At 51.4% G+C, this 16,881-nt stretch overlaps 3 protein-coding genes across 3 annotated transcripts, besides 1 other annotated feature; 2 read left to right on the top strand and 1 right to left on the bottom strand.

The window, feature by feature from the left end:
- Positions 1 to 16,881: part of a sequence feature (contig 1.89 1..282268(1)) that runs on past both edges of the window.
- Positions 2,372 to 5,056, top strand: ANIA_05169 (uncharacterized protein; the record flags this gene model as incomplete). The annotated part of the gene is made up of 3 exons (XM_657681.1): positions 2,372 to 2,374; positions 2,423 to 2,617; positions 2,678 to 5,056. The coding sequence occupies 3 exons, from the start codon at positions 2,372 to 2,374 to the stop codon at positions 5,054 to 5,056; spliced, it is 2,577 nt and encodes an 858-aa protein (XP_662773.1).
- ANIA_05168 (NACHT and Ankyrin domain protein) lies at positions 6,646 to 10,918 on the top strand (the record flags this gene model as incomplete). Its single annotated transcript, XM_657680.1, has 6 exons — positions 6,646 to 7,043; positions 7,112 to 7,176; positions 7,236 to 7,427; positions 7,486 to 7,510; positions 7,565 to 9,697; positions 9,808 to 10,918. 6 exons carry the CDS (start codon positions 6,646 to 6,648, stop codon positions 10,916 to 10,918), a joined length of 3,924 nt encoding a protein of 1,307 aa, XP_662772.1.
- ANIA_05167 (vWFA and PH domain-containing RING finger protein) lies at positions 11,935 to 16,359 on the bottom strand (the record flags this gene model as incomplete). The annotated part of the gene is made up of 4 exons (XM_657679.2): positions 11,935 to 13,556; positions 13,606 to 14,574; positions 14,620 to 15,889; positions 16,257 to 16,359. The coding sequence occupies 4 exons, from the start codon at positions 16,357 to 16,359 to the stop codon at positions 12,398 to 12,400; spliced, it is 3,501 nt and encodes a 1,166-aa protein (XP_662771.1). The 3' UTR covers positions 11,935 to 12,397.

Here is a 16,881-nt window from a genome sequence, read left to right as displayed (position 1 = left end):
GACGCGCCTGAGACTGCCCAAGATAGGTAGTCCCCGCCGGCAATCTTGGGCTAAATCTCTCCGGCATGGATCTCAGCTATGCCAAGCGATCTGTGGCATTTTCCGTTGTGTCAATGGAAAAAGCTTTGCCGCTTTTAAACACCGGCACCATGGAATGGTACAAGGCCATTCATAATATCCCGGATGTAGATACCCCAATTTATGATGTCAGGACAGGGAGTGTGTTTATCGTGGGCTCACCAGATTCACCCCGACAACCGCTTGAAGTAAAGGGCTATGATTTCAAGAAACGACAGTAACATCTAGAAGGGGTAAAGACATATCCTTAGGGGTGTACAAACCATACGTTGTGGTAGTCATGAGTGTTATAGACTTGACAATGTAAGGGTAGGAAATACTACTTCGTTCGCACCATGCGACTGGGTAGCACGCAGGAACCATGCTTTTAGAACACGTAGGGTGACCTAGGAAGATTTTGGGTCTCTGGGTACAGATTAAGTTATGGCTGTTCCATAGACCTGGGAAATTGATCCAGGGTGCAGGTACATAATAACCAGCCATTCGATCTTGTCTCGCGCAGTGTATTGCCTATCATGGGCCTAGAGCATGGTTATTTTTTTTTCCTAGGCGAGCGCCAGCACATATAATAGTAAAATGGAGAGGATTTCCCCACCGTTATAATTGAATACTGACAGGGAAATGTCTACAATGGGTGTTGAGGATGAGCGGCAATATGGAAGAGCCAGAAGGTTTGGGCTCGATTTCTCTACCGGGGATATGAGTGCGATGTCAGAAGCCGGAGCTATCGAGTCAAGAGTTACACAAGCCACGTTTCCATTGTGCGATTGAGGCGATGCTAATATCATGAGGATGCGCTTCGGTGCGGTATTATTTGGGAATGAAACCATAACCTGGAACCAATCGCATTGAGGTCATTCTTGAGATAATAGCGAGAATCCAGACAACGGGCTTCGGATAGCGCCGGTATCTGGGAAGCAATATTTGTAGTCCTGCAGTGTCAAGTACTGAACCGAGGTCACTAGAAATTACTTCGTGGGCGCTCCAGATCCCGACGAGTCTTGTACAACGGTCAGGACAAGGATATGTTGACGAACGGCCAGCGACATTGCCAACAAAGTCTGGCTCTCACGAAGCCTGACGCTGCCAGTTATGATCGTCCCAATGGGATTGTGTAGTATTCGGAAGCCTACCTGGTGAAGGTGAGAATGTGACATCCTCAGCACTTGACCGTCCCAACAAATGTAAGCATGGCACGACGGTTATTACTATGGCTTGCGTGGGATATTGATGAGACAACGAACAAGGCACCAGCACAATGGTATGGTGCGTCCACCTCATGACACCTAATGTGACTGGTGAAGAGTCAAAGAGCGGTCTTCAAGCCTTGAGGAAGGATTCAAAGGGCGGGAAATCCATTGGTATTTGAGGTTCGAAACTGACGGCCCCAAGTGTGACAAGAGCGTAAAGTGGAGAGGAGCATGGCGAGGAACCCCATCACACTTCAATATGCATTGAGGAGCAATCACAACGCTCTATTCATATGCAAGGATCTGCCAAGATCGGTGAATTGCTTCTATATTCAGCGATATTTACTTTGTAAAACAATGCTAATTGAACCTAATTGAGTCGAAGTTGGCTATAATTAACTGGCATTTGGCGCCATCGAATAGGACAAGCCGCCTTAGCGCCTCTTCACCAACCAACGAGCAGCGGACATTCTCAGCTGGGGCGTGATTACAGCAGTAGCGTCCTTCCGCTAGCCTCTCAGACACCATGCTTCCCCTCCTTCGTGTCCCATCTACCATGGGAGAATTTCAAGGTTATGCAGACATCGTCCTTCCGCCAACCACAGCTTGTAATCGATGTTCTCTAGCCGCTGGGGAATCCCGTCATGCAGTGGTGCAGCCAATCAGCGCCGTCGACCCCGATGCGAGCACCTGACGCCGAAGAACTATTCGCCGTTGCCCCCTCTCATATGCATCTACATGTTCACTTCATCACATCCATCGAGGACACTCCTCGCTGGCTAATTCTCTGCGTTTCGGCATGATGGGGAAATGAGGCCGGCGCTTTGAGCCGTGGCATATTCCTATTCCCTGCTAGGGCAACCGTCCTTGACCGACTGGGATATACTTAACGCTGTGTGATCCCACGATCTGCTTGTGCCCCCTCACTTTCCTACCCAACAGAAACTTGTCCGCCTTTTGGCATCCAGACTCCCTATCCTGCCTGCCATCCTCCTATTCAAGAAGACACCGCAACCTCGTTTTATAGCAGTTCGTGCAAACACATTCATATAGCATTGCCTACAATCCGCTTATAGGAGCTTTCGGCTCCCTCCGCCCGCATTATGGTACGATCTTCCTGCATGCTGCGAGATTGATGTAGCTGACATAAACAGGCTTCTACTCAGGATTTCCAGCCATCCTTCGATTACATCAAGGCCCAGGAACAACTCTTCCTTGAAACCAGATCGTTATCCCATGCTCGTTCCAGATCGGCCATGTCGGAAACCACCGAGATCATCGACTCAGACTACGATACAGATTCAAGAAACGCAACGTCCGATAGCTCGCCCTACAGAAGTGCTGACTCGGTTCGTACTACTCCCGCTGAACGCTCAATGTGATCTTGCCCTAATTTGAGATTCCTGCAGCTCGTGGCAGAGAGTGTTACCACCCTGTCAACCCTGGACGATATCAAAACCCCCGACTCAACCGGCCTTACCGCATTCCATTTCCACCTCGATGACAGTCCTATCAAGGGTCCTCAGGGCCCGCATCTCTTTCGAACTTCTGAGGACTCTCTTTCCAGATATCAGCCCACACCTGAGTGGACGGAAGAAAAGGCACCCGATAGCGCGATAGCCACGCAGTTTTATACTGGCTTCAAGACAGTGCCATTTAGAACCGAACAAGAGCGAAAAGATACCCCGGTCCCCATTGCCACTACGCAAACACCTCCGCCGCCTCCACCTGCTCCGGCACGTCCTGCATCTAGAATCGGTGTTGCTAACTGGTCACCCAACGAGGTGGTCAGCTGGATGCAAGGTCTGGGGTTCGAGGACTCCATCATCGAAAAGTTCTTCATTAATGATATTACTGGTCCAATCCTGCTTGAACTCCAGATTGACGATCTCAAAGAGCTTGAGATATCTTCATTCGGGAAGAGGCATCAGTTGATGGCCTGTATTCGCCAGCTCCGACGAGCCTACTACTCAAGCACTCCCCAATCCTGCTGCTCAGGAATGTCTACACCAGATCCTACTCATCGACAAAATACGCGGACACCTCAAACTACTGCTGCCGAGGTGGGTGCTGACTGCACCAGCCCCATGGTCGAATGTGATGCTCCGAGGTCTCGATCAGACTCACGATCTTCAAGCCAGCACCAGCACCGGCAGCACAGTCGTCAAAAGCGTGGTCGCCATGGCACAGAAATCGCACCTCAGGATTCAGTATCCATTGTGGCTATCGAACAGCTGCTTCCTAAGCTGCATGTGTGCTCCAAGGGCGAGAATTGTCGCAAGTGGCAAAGGCAGCAGGCTAAGATCGCTCGTTTGCTGAAGGACCTTCAACTGGAAGGCCTTGGAGGTTCTGTTCTCGTTACCAATGATCCAGCGAGCGTTGCCCATGCACACTCTGTGGCAAAAACGCCCAAGATGGAATCAAGACCACAAGTACAGGAAGTCAAACCCAAACTAGAGGTCAAACCGCCTATGCCGGAGTTCAAGTCAGCTAAGCCCGAGTTGAGGTCGCCCAAGTCAGACGCGAAGACTCCCAAGTCCGAGATGACTCCTTCTCTTGTTGCTTCGTCGGATATCATGGGAGCAACCCAGAAAGGCGATATTCACCTATCTCAGGAACGGCTTAATGATGTGCAATCACGAGACCCGCAAGAGAATGTGCGAAACTTCCTCAACTTCCAACGGCTCAGTGCTCTTCAGCCGGTTACAGACCCTGCCACTCCTCCTGCAGAGCATGATGCATCCATGGAGAACTCACCTACTACTTCACAAAAAGGAACTCCAACTCTGGCGGAAAATCTCCGCCACCTTCCAAAGCTGCGGATACCCAGCCTTCAAGCCCCGACCGAAACCACTTTCTCTCCAGGCTACTCAGCGCAGCGTACTATTACCCCCTCTGTCCTCCGCAAGTCACGGCAGTTTCCCACTATTAACCGAAAGGAGTCACCGAACCCGCACAGCGGCCTCCTATCGCCCTCGGACTTCTATCGTGGTGACCCTCACTACGCGCAGCGCACCCCGCTGTCCAGCGGTGACGCACCCTTGACAGCCATCCACATCGGTCCGATAGAGCGAGGTTTCTCTCAATCTGTACCACCAGATATGCGATTTGGGAATCAGGCCGATGACGCCCGTCCGGCTTCGAGGACGGAGAACCACCGTCGACTGCACTCTGCTGTCAATGGGCCATCTTTCAGGCCCATGGTTCCTGTCGTGGAGCGCTCACCGCTGCCGCCAATTGATACTCTCGAAGACCTCGAGAATACCCCTCGAGCACCGCATTGCAGGAATAACCCTTTCAGCCCCAACTCTGCACATGCGAATGACATCATCCACAACGGTTGGATGAAGAAGCGGAAAACCTCTAAGCTCATCCGCCACGAATGGGAAGAGAATCACTTCACCCTTCGAGGCACTCATCTGTGCATGTATCCAGATGAGCAGGCCGCTCTTCGGGACTCCAAAGCATTGGAGCGTATTGATGTAGATGATTATGCCGTGGCGTGTTCTTCACTGCGATCCACCTCTAGATTGACCAACGCTTTCAAAAAGACCGTCCTGAAGCGCGTCAATAACAACCAGGAACCAGGGGCGTTTGCCTTTTCCCTCATCCCTGCCTCGAATACCGACCGCAAGCATTTCTTGCCAGGCGGGCCCAAATCACACCATTTCTCCGTCGAGACGCAGCAGGAGCGCATCGACTGGATGAGAGAGCTGATGCTCGCAAAAGCTCTCCGACGAGGCCGAGAAGGCGGCGATTCTGTCAACCTCAATGGCCAGCCTTTCTAGCTTCCTTCCCCCTTTGATTCTCTTTGATTCTCGACTACCAGCATTGATACCCTTCATTCTTCCTGCCCCCTAATTCGTTTCTCGTCCTCTTATATCCCCATTTATCGTTTTATTTTGACGTTTCTGTGCTTTTCATTTGGCAAATGTCCGATTGAGCCTTACACCTAACGACGTGATGACTTTGATTTATGCTGCCCTTTCTTCCTTTCATATCCCGTCCGTCTACCAATAAGAGATGGCTAGATTTGACGCATCTTGAGCAAACAGATGGCTCGCGCCTGGTTTGCTGCTAATGATCACTGGACTTGAGCTGGAACTCGTTGTCTAAAGTGGGCTGTATTTGAAGGAACATGTATGTACATTGGAATTGTACAAAAAGAATATCACTTTGTGCACGAAGTCATCATCTATTTAACTGATCTTTCACCTTGAGTGTCAGTTACCTCAGCCGCATTTCTCCGTACCAGAATCATTTTGATCCATGGGAGTTGGAATGCGTCACTGATAACCAGTATCTTTCCCATATAGAAGTGTACGTAACGTTCAACCACCATTTTCCAGCGTAAAGAATAAGGAAACTCAGAATTTCCAAGGGAATCAAGAAACTTGCGGTGTAACCATGATTTGGAATTGAAAACCAATGACCTTGAGCGGACGTGAACATGCATACTCACGCGCAGCGCAGCGCAAATCTCTTTAGCTGATGTTAGGACAAATCGATAGCTGGGCGTTAATGTGCTCTTGTGCCTCACATTCTTGGGACAGGGATCGTTCGTTTCGGCCATTGGGTGAGTTGAAATTGGGTGGACTGGCCCGGCGCTTAACAGCTAAAAAAGAGTGGTCTGGCATGTTGCCGCAGCTGCTGATCAGACCAATCCTGGATCTCCAGCTGCCCTTCGTTCGAGACGTCTGCGGGCTATTCACTATCACGCAGAGAAGGCCAATAGCCTTTCATTGTGAAGTTGTTGGTTTTTGCTTCTTTTTTTTTCGGTCGCCTCAGATTCTGTGTACGTACATTAAAGCAGGCACGGACAAGAGCATGTCGCCGTTGCAACGAAAGATCTCCAGGACAGTACCATGTTATTCCCCTATTTGTTCTTGTGAAATATTGTAGATTGGGTTAATTTAAAGCCATTTTGAATGTAAACAGCAATGACAGAACATGGCAGGTTGGATACGCGGAAGAGTGAAAGCGCTGTTTCTTGATGAGGGGTACCGGTACGGAGTACTAAGCCTAGTGACTGCGTGATCTTCCGGTCTCAGGTCATTCCCTTCCATTCGCTAATGTTAGCAAAGCGTTTGATATGGATCCCAGTATGCTTATTCCCCTTGGTTGGCTTGGTGCCCTTTCCATCGAGGCGTCAACCGCGCCATAGACACATCATTATTACCTAGTTTATTCTCTTAGCCTGTTTTGTAGCTGGCACACTCTGGGGTATCACCTCTTTTCTCTTTTCTCCTGACACTGACACCGTTCACGACTTCTTCCTCTCCACGTTACCCCCGCACCTCCGCCCCGGCGGCCTCTTCCCTCCCAGTTCTATTCATGATTCATATCTGCGACGACCGTAACCTGCATAGGAGGGAGCATGGCCGAAGTCCAAGCCCTGCGGGGGCAGCTCACGCAAGCTGCTGGCTCCGCACGTGTTGTTGTACGCTGCCTTAATGGCAGCCGCGACCTCCAGGAGTCCTCACAGCGCGCGATAATGCTCCTCGTAGATGCACTAGACTCGATTTACAGGCTCAAAGACCAGATCGGCGATGACGAAAATAAGGACAACAAATATCTCATTGAGCCGCACCGGCTCGTTGCCCTTGCTGAAATCCTGGAACGTTTTACGTCGACGATGAAATCCATGGAGCTTTATTTCCAGCCTGGCGGAGTGGGGGTGACATACTATAGGAAGCACTTACTGGAACGGACGTTCCTGGAGCGATTGGAACAGTACAAGGTCATGTTGTTGCTGTCCATGCAGCCGGATTCTAGGTATGTTTGTGTTACTTTGTTCTCGAGGTTGGAAAGGGCTAGTTGTACGCTAACTATCCTCTGTTTAGTGAGCGATCGTTCCTGGATAAGAAAATACGGGCTAGTCTTAGGTCAGGAGGGGAGGTGGAGTCGGGTGCGTTGGAAGTGCGTTGTTTTGCACAATGCGTATGCGTTCTGACTCTTTGCGCACAGGTCCGAAGGTCGACCTTCAGTTCGAGGATCGTGTCCTCGGGATCACGAGTCAGCTTACAACCGAAAATTTTATTATGCTTGCGGACTTGTGTAATCGGCGGCTAAAAGGGACTGGGCAATGGATCTTCGATGATGAACAGTATAAACGATGGTTGTTGGGCTCTACGAAAACATTATACTGTGTCGGTCCACGTAAGTTCTGATATCAAATCTCTCACAAAGCAGGATGCTAACGGGATAACTATGGCAGCTGGTGCGGGCAAGACATTTCTAGCGTGAGTGCATACTGGAAAGAAGCTGTGAATCGTAACATGCTTATACCTGTTCAGAGCTTCCATTATAGATTCCCTGCAAAGAACGTTTACGTCTCCTGACGTGGCAACGGTGTTTATCTTCTGCCAGGACGAGAGGCAGAAGGAACAGTCTACACTTGATATACTTCAGAACATCCTCGCGCAACTCGTCTACCGCAAACGGAGTCTCTCGTATGCATCGTCCTCCCTGTACCACTCCGAGTCCTTGATGAAAGTAAAGGCTTCGCCAAAGGTCTACCAGAACGCCATACGTGCTGAGGTAGATAGGTTCTCGAAAGTCTTTTTCATCATCGACGGGTTGGATATGCTTTCCGATAAGGAACGTCTACTCGGCCGGCTCCAAAAGCTTCCGGACCAGGTACAACTTCTCGTTACCTTGCGGGAAGTGAGTCAGGCCTCAAACTCTCCTCGCGTAACGGTGCTAGCTCCAAGCACGGATCTTCAGCTTTACGCTATCTCGAGGATTGAGAGCGACGCGAGCCTTGTCGACCTACTCAAGCGGAAATCTAGCCCCCAAATGTACCATGATGTTGTGAGCATGGTGGCGGAGAAAAGTCATGGAGTGTATGTTTCTATCCTCCTCCCGCTGACCAGTCTTTTGTTCGCTAACATGACTAGCTTTCTCCTTGCCAAGATACACCTCGACCTTCTAGCTCGCTATACAGAAAAGAGCCTCTTCGAAAGAGCATTAGTACACCTTCCGCAAAGCCTAAGTGAAGCATACGGAGAAGCGATGAAACAAGTTGTCAGTCAGGGGCCCAAGGCTGCTTCCTATGTCTATTGGACTTTATACGCTCTTCGTCCTCTAACTGTCGGAGAATTGAAGTCAGCTACCAGTAGCACTGACAGCCCTGCGAATGACCAATTCATGAGCTTTGAGCATTCCTTACAGACACAGAGCGCCGGGATTCTCACTGTCGATGCTGTAAGCGGAACTGTCCGTTTCGTTCACAGGACAGCCAAAGAATATCTGATCGGCACACCATCGCGGGTTTTCTTCCCATCAGCCCAAAAGGATATTGCCGAGGTGTGTTTGACGGCCATTACGCCAGACGAAGTCGTTGATGACTGCTATTATAACGGCGGGAACCCGCCACGCAGTTCCGGCAGTGGGTTCCTAAGCTACGCTGCGATGTACTGGGGCTTCCACGCACGCGAGGTGCACGAAGACGAGCAAACTATCCAGGTGCTCATTAAGACATTCCTTAATAAACTGCTTTGGAGGCGACCTCCCCTGCAGGTCCTGACGAACGAGCCTATGATTCCGTCTGAGCTGGGTCTGGGCAAATACCCCCAAGATTGGACAGCTCTTCATATTCTTGCTTATTTCGGAATTGTGAGCAGATGCAGGCGCCTCATCGCACAAGGTGGAAGAATTGACGCAGGTGACAATTCTTTCCGACTCACGCCTTTGCATTGCGCGGCTAGCAGGGGACACTCAGACATGGTAGAGTTTCTTCTTGATAACGGTGCAGATGGAAACGCCATTGCTCGCGACGGCAGTACGGCCTTACACCTAGCCACGCAATATGGCCAACGAAAAGTCATGAAACTCTTACTTCATCGACCGGTTAATGCTCAAATAGCCAATCTTGAGGGCGCGACAAGCCTCCAGCTAGCTGTGAAGACCGAAGCAGACGAAGCCACCGTCCCTCTCCTTATAAAGAACAAGGTAGATGTGAACACTCGCAATATCCGCACAGGAGATACGGCACTACATCTAGCTATAGAATGGAGACGACCGCGAATTGTCCTATACCTTCTCGATAAAGGTGCTTCGATTGATATGACTAACGAAAACGGCTTCACCCCTCTCCAGCTAGCCGTGAAAGTCGACAACTGCGAAGCGATCTCCGTCCTCCTTCAGCGCCGCGCCAACATTGAAGCACGCTCTTTATCAGGCCTTACAGCGCTCCAAATAGCCGCGTACGAAGAGCACTGGGTCGCATTCGACCTCCTCATCATCGGCGGTGCGGATATTAACGCCTGGAACAAAGAAGGCGAATCTCTCATCCACGAGCAAGCGCGTAAAGCAACAAGCCCTGCCATCGCAGCTAAGCTCCTTGACCAAGGCGCCAATATCGAAGCCTTTACCGCAAAAGGCCTCACTCCACTTCACTGTGCTGCCCTTGAGTCTAACAAGACAATGTTTCTTTTCCTCATTAGCCGCGGTGCAAAGCCCACAGCTCTCACTGCAAAGGGCGACTCCCTGCTACACATTACCCTCCCCATTCTACACTAAAGTTCGACATCCTCAGAATTGCTCTCAACTACGGGGCTAGTGTCCATACCGTTTCAAATGAAGGCTGGACACCCCTCCATCAGGCGGTTTACGTCGGCACAGGCGCGCCAGACCATGAATTCCCCCAAATAGCAGAATATATCCACCTTCTAGTCAGCCGTGGTGCGGACATTAATGCCCGTCTGCAATCCCCCGCAAGCAACAGCGAAACCTCACTCCACCTTGCCATCACCGCCATTGTTACTCGGCCCGATTTAGTACAGCTGCTAATCCAATGCGGCGCCGATATCAACGCACCTACGGCAGACGGGAAGACGCCTCTTCATCTCGCGGCCGAACGAGGGCGCGAATCAATTTTCCGAATTCTGTACGACGCAGGGGCCGACATGTCCCTTGAGGTCCCGGATAGTGCGAAGGCTGACGATGGGCACGACGGGACAGGGGTGGGAAGAACCGCGTATGATATTGCGCTGAGTAACCCGTTCGGTCGGCATTGGTTCGAGAGTGACGGAAAGCTTAAGCCTGTTGTCAAAGAGGTGAAGAGGAAAGACAGTGTGGAGACACTTATTGACGAGGATGAGTTTCATGGAGAAGGTGAAGGGGACAGCAACGCAGTGATCATCGAAGATAAAGCTGGAGAAGGCTCCGCCACTGAGGCCGTTGAACGTCCCCAGGAGCCATTACCCTCAGACAACGCCACCCCCAACCCAGTCTTCGCACCCCGGAAATCAGTCTCGAGAAGCGGGAGCTTGAGCGGGAGCATCCGCTCCTCATCTGCTCTCGGCCGCAGCATCGCCCAGCATCCCAGGTCAAACTCAATCGGGGGCGTATTATCGCCTGCATCGTACTCAGATTCTGCCTCGCCATTTCCGACGCTGCAGAACATTAACCAGAAGACCGGGAGTCGAACTTGGAAGGGAAACAGGAGCTTTGATCGTGAAGCTTGGGGTCAGCTAGAGAATGGAGTCTCCGTCTCAAGATCTGGGTCCGGGTCTGCGTCTGTGTCTGGATCTGGGGAATGGGCTGGGAGTGGGGACTGCGATGGTGATGGAGATGTTCAAAGTCTGAATGAGAAACATGAGCCTGTCTCGTTCGTTCAAAATGAAACACCATATGTGATTGTTTGAGTACGACCGCGTATACACGGCTAGGAGAGGGACAGGTAAGTCATGCGTTCTAGCGAGCATGGCATGGCATGGCGTCGCTTGAGTGGTACCTTTTGTTTTCCTATCTCAATCCGGATTTGTCAAGGTATGCCCGGTATGTCTGTATATAGTATGTTTGTTATAGCGTGGAATGATACCCTATGTAGTGAATGAATCAAAAGTCGAGTGCATATCGATTTGCAGTAACCAAGTATACATGTATGACTTCCAACAACAGAATATATAGGTATTAATGTCATTCGGTAGCCCCAGTTCCTACCTAAACTGCTATTTTTCGGTGCCTCCCACAGCCCCCTTCCCTCACCCACGCTCCTACACGCAGAAGCCAACTGGAAGAAGGTTGAGTGCAAAGATAGAACACATCGCTCCTGATTGACACTAGACGGCTAAGCGAATAGAGACTTCTCCGTTCATTCGCTTTGAAGAGATCCAACCCAAATACCCATACATATGCAGGTGACGAGATTCCGATATAAAGTGGCCTCCATCAAATACAAGTGCCCCTTTTAAGCAATCGAAAGACTCGACTTCCACTCCCACTCACACCCGTACCTAGGTATAATATGGTCTTCCTGGATTGCCGACAGCAACTGGCTGCATGTAAGTCGGAGGAATAGTCCAAGTGGGTTGGAGCAAAGCTACGGAGACCTTAGGTCTGAGAGTACTGGATAGATACAATCTATGACCGTTATGGATTGAGGTCAAGTAGACGCGGACTAAAGACTCGTATAATATGGAGACTGTAGATAAGAAGGCCAGGCTCTTGATGTGATAAGGGGATTTGGTTAGTCCATAGTTCAGAGTCGGCCCAATGTGTATGATTAAAGTTGAAGTCTGTCTGCATGTCCTTGAATGCCTCTAGAATCGGAGCTAATATAGCCAGCTCAAAACACATGGACCACACTGGAAACTACCATATGAGTCGATCCAAAGTGTTTCGACTTGTACTTTCATCTTGATTTCAATCCTCGAAGAAAATGAATTCTTTTCTTATACAAACTATTGCAACACCTAATACAAGCAAGGCAGACAGCCAACCCAATCCGAGCGAAGCATTGGACAGTCCATTGGTACATCAATCATGTCATGACCAGAATCCATCCCAACCAATATCCAGTATATAACAAACGATCCAAGAGCAAGAGTAGGTGAAAAAAAAAGATGAAAAAAATAAATAAATAGATAAATAAATGAAAGGAGATGGGTAAAGAAAGGTAATATGGATAGAAGAGATTAGTGTAGGTAGAGTAGTAGTAAGTGGGTAAATAGATAAGTAAACCGTGGTATCATGCCGCACAGCCCCTGTTGAACATGAACATACAATTGAACAACAAAGTGGTATCATAAACGAGGCGAAACGAAGAAAATGTAAGGTAAGATAGCCCAGCCAGTAAGGAAAAACAGGGATAAGGTAAGGAAATGGGAAAAGAGAGGTCATAACTATTCTTCGGTCAATGCGTCGTCGCCAGTTTCGCGCCATTCTTTCGAACGCTCGATCAAACGGCGCACGCCCGAGATGCGCTGTGCCCAGTGCTCTTCAGAGGGCGAGCGGAAGGTGTATGCCCGCTGCGAGGAAATCACGCCGATGCTTTGCAGCACCGCCTTGCGCGAGTCCCGGCCAAAGACAGCCGGGTGATTGATCCACTCGAGAGCGGCTTGAAGGTCGCCGTCGAGGGCCATCATCGTCTGAGTGTCTACTGCCGCAACTGGGGTGATGGTGGCAGTGTCGGAGGCAGCCGACGAGTGGCTGGCGAAGGAGGACTTGGGAGAGTCTGAGGTGGGCGTTTCGCCACGGGACTCCGGCTCGGCCAAGCCTTTTGCGGCCGGTGGTGGAAGAGGCGGAAGGCTACCCTTGCCTAGGCCTTTGAGAATACTTCGGGTTTCGTTCAGTAGGTGTTGAGCCCGATCGTGCTGTGAGCGCGACACAAGCGTCAGAGCCCGCGTCAACATGTCTGAAGTAAGCAGCTCCATGCGGCGTTGCACTATAGACGGATGAGGAGGAATCGGAGGCGTCGACGGTCTACCACCCTTGTGTCGAGGGCTCGGTGGAAGCATCGTGATTGCTAGAAGAGACGGTCGTGGTGAGTGTGTGAGATGACCCTCACGAAGTAAATCGCCGTAAGTCAGGTCGGCCTGGATTAGCGGCACCTCCTCTACACTCAAGACGCGTTGATCGTCACCGTCTAATCCGCCGCCTAGAGCTTCCAGCCCGGATACCAGACTTTCCCAAGGATCTTGCGGTGGGGTTTCATGGGTAGCGTTGTCGGGTGGAATGACAAGCTGCACGAGAACATCGCGCTTGTCGCCAAACCGCAAGTCTCCAAGAGCAGCCTCGGCGTCCCGTCCGGTAGCTCGCTTGGTAGTGTGCAACGCACCGCTGATCTTGACGAACTTGGCCGGGGAGCCTTCTGGGAGTCGCAGCTTCAGCTTGACGTTCTGATGCGATGTTGTTTGAATGGCTCCCAGGCAGCCAGCCACGCATTCCCGCAACATCATCCAATCCTTCACATAGAGGTACGAGCCCTTGGTCCGCGTCGACAGCTCGATCATGGTGTCCGGCTTATGCGTCAATCCTAGACCAAACGAGTGAATTCCCACCCTAAGATTGTTAGTAAAATCGCTATGCTTCACAGGACTAGAGAACCTACTTGGCAGCTTCGGCCCTGGAAACGACAAAGTCCACGCTGTCAGGGTCCGAAGTAGACGAGTCGCTAATCAGAAGGATACTAGACACCGGGTTCGACGACTTCCGCTGCATCAGCAGATCCATGGCGACGTTGGCTCCCTCGACCACATCCGCGCGCAAGCTCTTCTGTCCAACAGGTCGGATGGAGCTCAGAATCTTGGACCATCCCCCCCAAGACTTTGTCGTCATCCCAACTAGGGGCACGCCTCCTCCACTTGAGCCGAATGTCACCAATCCCATGCGATCACGTGGACCAAGATTCTGAACAAGGAATTTCAGAGAGTCGCGAAGGAGGGTAATCTTCAATCCCTGCATCGAAGACGAGACCGGAATCACAACAACAATGTCAACGGGAATGTGAATCGACGGCGATAGCACACTTTCAACCCCCATGTTCGTGTAGTCTGTGATGGCCGTGTTGTTCGAACGCGCCGCACCATGAGAAGAGTTCAACGATGCTTGCCGTTTCATGTTGCCATTACGGTAATCATCTTCTTCTACTCCAGAGTGGCGGTCAAAGTCAAGCTCAGGGCTTCGAAGAGATTCGGCTGTGTTATCCAGGAGAGCACGGCGCCAGATATCTAGCTGACTGCGATTGGGGAAACGAAGATAGAAACACGGAAGTTCGCTGACCGACAGGTGCAAGGTGAGAACGGGCTCATCTAATGACGTTAGCTCATGTTTGATGACAGAAGAGGTACCCATACCAGCAACGTCTTCAATGGTTTTCAGGTGCTTCCTGATAAGAATTGAGCCCTTAAGAGTGCAGCGTGGTCGAGGTTTCACCATCTGCGGATCGTAGTGGTGTTCCGGTACGCGCCTCTCCTTCACGCAAATAAGCATTTCGTGAAACAGATAGCATTCCAAATCCTGCCAAGATTCACGATCCTTGCCCACTCGCATATGGCCATGCAAGCGAAGTTTGCCAAACCTATAATCGTCAGCTAGTACAATACGCACGAGGAAGTAAGCTTACCGTTGAAATTCCAGGCCATGCCAGTTGTCTACTTTGGCCCTCAGTTCTTCGGCAATCTCATCAAGATTCTCCTGCGGCTCAAAAGGAGCGGGCTTCTCTGGCACGGACGGAAACCGCGACGGATAGGGCTCATCCTTGGGCAGCGAATGCGTCGAGCCAGTCCGCAGATCATCGGTGTCTGGACGCCAATTGCCCTCCGGAACTTCAACCGTGATCAAGCAAGTGAGCGACTGTTGTTGACGAGATCGACTGATGGTAGGGAATTCACTACGGATAGTGACAATGGGGGCCGGGATTGGATTCTTCGTCGTGGGGGCAGTGCGAGGGCTAAGATCAGATTCCATAGCCTGGAGATCGTAGTCGTGACGGCGGCCTTCATGATATTCGCCAGACGACCCAGCCGCGCTACCGTTCCGGGAGTGATGTCGAGACACTGATGCCAGACGCTCAATCCGCTCACGCTGCATTCCGGTGTCTTTGCTATCCCGTCGGTTGCTGTACGTGTCCCGACTATCGCGGTTATACGGCCGACTTCCTGCATCACTAGCAGGGTATGGCCGACTTCCCACGTCACTCGTAGGATACGGCCGACCCCCCACCTCACTTGGCGGGTTCTGTCGGCTAGTGACCGAGTCCCAAGGTGTAGGAGTCGTCAGCCCGCTTCGCTGCGTCATCGCATCACTGTTAACGGAGCGCACTATATTGCTCAGTTTCTCTATAGCTCCGTCAGCCCCGTCGGCACGTGGATCGGACAGTTGCTTACCAATATCTAGCACGTTTCCCCCTCGCGTCGAGTCAAGCCCCAATGGCGCATCACATGTGGGGCAGTACTGACCCTCGATCTCGCGCAGGTATTCGTAAAAACACGCTTCGTGGGCGACATGAGCGCACGAGAATTGGAGCACACGCTCCCCGCGCAGGGTATGTTCTAACGGCTCTTCACAGACGGCACATTCGCTGCCAACGAAAGTGCGCTCTCTCCGCGAGCGACTGCGGTCGACGTCCATCAATCCTGCCATTGGCCTCCCAGGAAGAGTGTTGAAGGTCTCGTGCGATGAGGTCCTGGAGACACTGCGGTTGGAATAAGCGCTGAATTGAGCGGCCGATCTGGGTGCGTCGGAATAATAGGAATCAGCGGTCAAAGCCGAAGGAGCGCGAGCCCGCGAAGCCGCAGTGTGGCTAGAAAAACTGGAGTCCGCACGATCCGCGCGAGAAAGCGAGCGAAAGGGCCGTAAAGGCGAACGAGCGGGGGATTCCGGACGCGCAAAAGCTAGGCAGCGATGCGGTTAGCAAGGACGGAGGGCAGAAACGGCCAGCGGAAAAAAGAAAACAAGCCGACGCCAATAGAAAACACTCGGAAGGATGAGGGAGGTGTCGTGCATGCAGTAGTGAAGGTAATGGTTGGACAATCCTCGTCTCCGTGGCGTATGGGGAGCGGATGAGCGACTGTCAAGAATCGACGAAACAACGAGGCGTGAAGAGTCAGGAAGCTCGACGAGGCAGAATCACAAGCAGAACAGGCACAACCAGGCAGATCAGGAGTATGTAATAATAGCCATGCACAATTATAGGAGGAAAAAATGACGACAACGGATATCGCCAGTCACCAGTGGCAACGTGCAACGCGCGACACTTACAAAGCGGAGTCTTCTTCTTCGACCAGCCAAAGAATCCACGCTCGCCTGAATCGACGGTGCCAGACTTTGAATCAGATCGCGATGGGGGACGGTGTTTCCACATGGGCAAACTCAGTCAGAGGCCTGACGAGCAAAAGAGGGAAAGAGGTAAAAGAGGGGAGGGGAGGGGGGTAGATTTGGAAACCGGGCGGGATTTAGGGGAGTCGTAACAGGGTCAAGGACGAGGGCCAGGAGGGCCAGGAGGGACAGGAGCAGGAGTAAGGTGGAGACACGAATAGGATAATACGGCGAGAATAAGACGATGGCGTTGAAACTGAAGGAACGGGAGAGGCCAGGGGTGCGACTGTGACAGACGAAAGGTGGAGGAGATGGGCAACGAGAGACAGAGCTAGATGCACTAGCGCAGATAGAGAAAGCCTGAAAGGAGTCCAGGATAGGGAAAGGAGAGTACAGAGTTGGAAAAGTTGAAAGAGAAGGAGCGAGATGGCAGCTGAGGAGCGGAACCTTGAACTGGAAGGACTGACTGACTCTGGAGTCTGATGGCAACAGATGTGGGCCGATCCAGGGACGCCCCTGACCCAGATTCTACGCACTATCTCGATGAACATACGTACTACTGCTAATT

This window comes from Aspergillus nidulans, chromosome V (genome assembly GCF_000011425.1).
Source record: "Aspergillus nidulans FGSC A4 chromosome V".
In the NCBI taxonomy this organism is placed as follows: Eukaryota; Fungi; Ascomycota; class Eurotiomycetes; order Eurotiales; family Aspergillaceae; genus Aspergillus; species Aspergillus nidulans.
The sequence above is the reverse complement of the archived record's forward strand: the minus strand, read 5'-3'. Positions and strand labels throughout refer to the sequence as shown.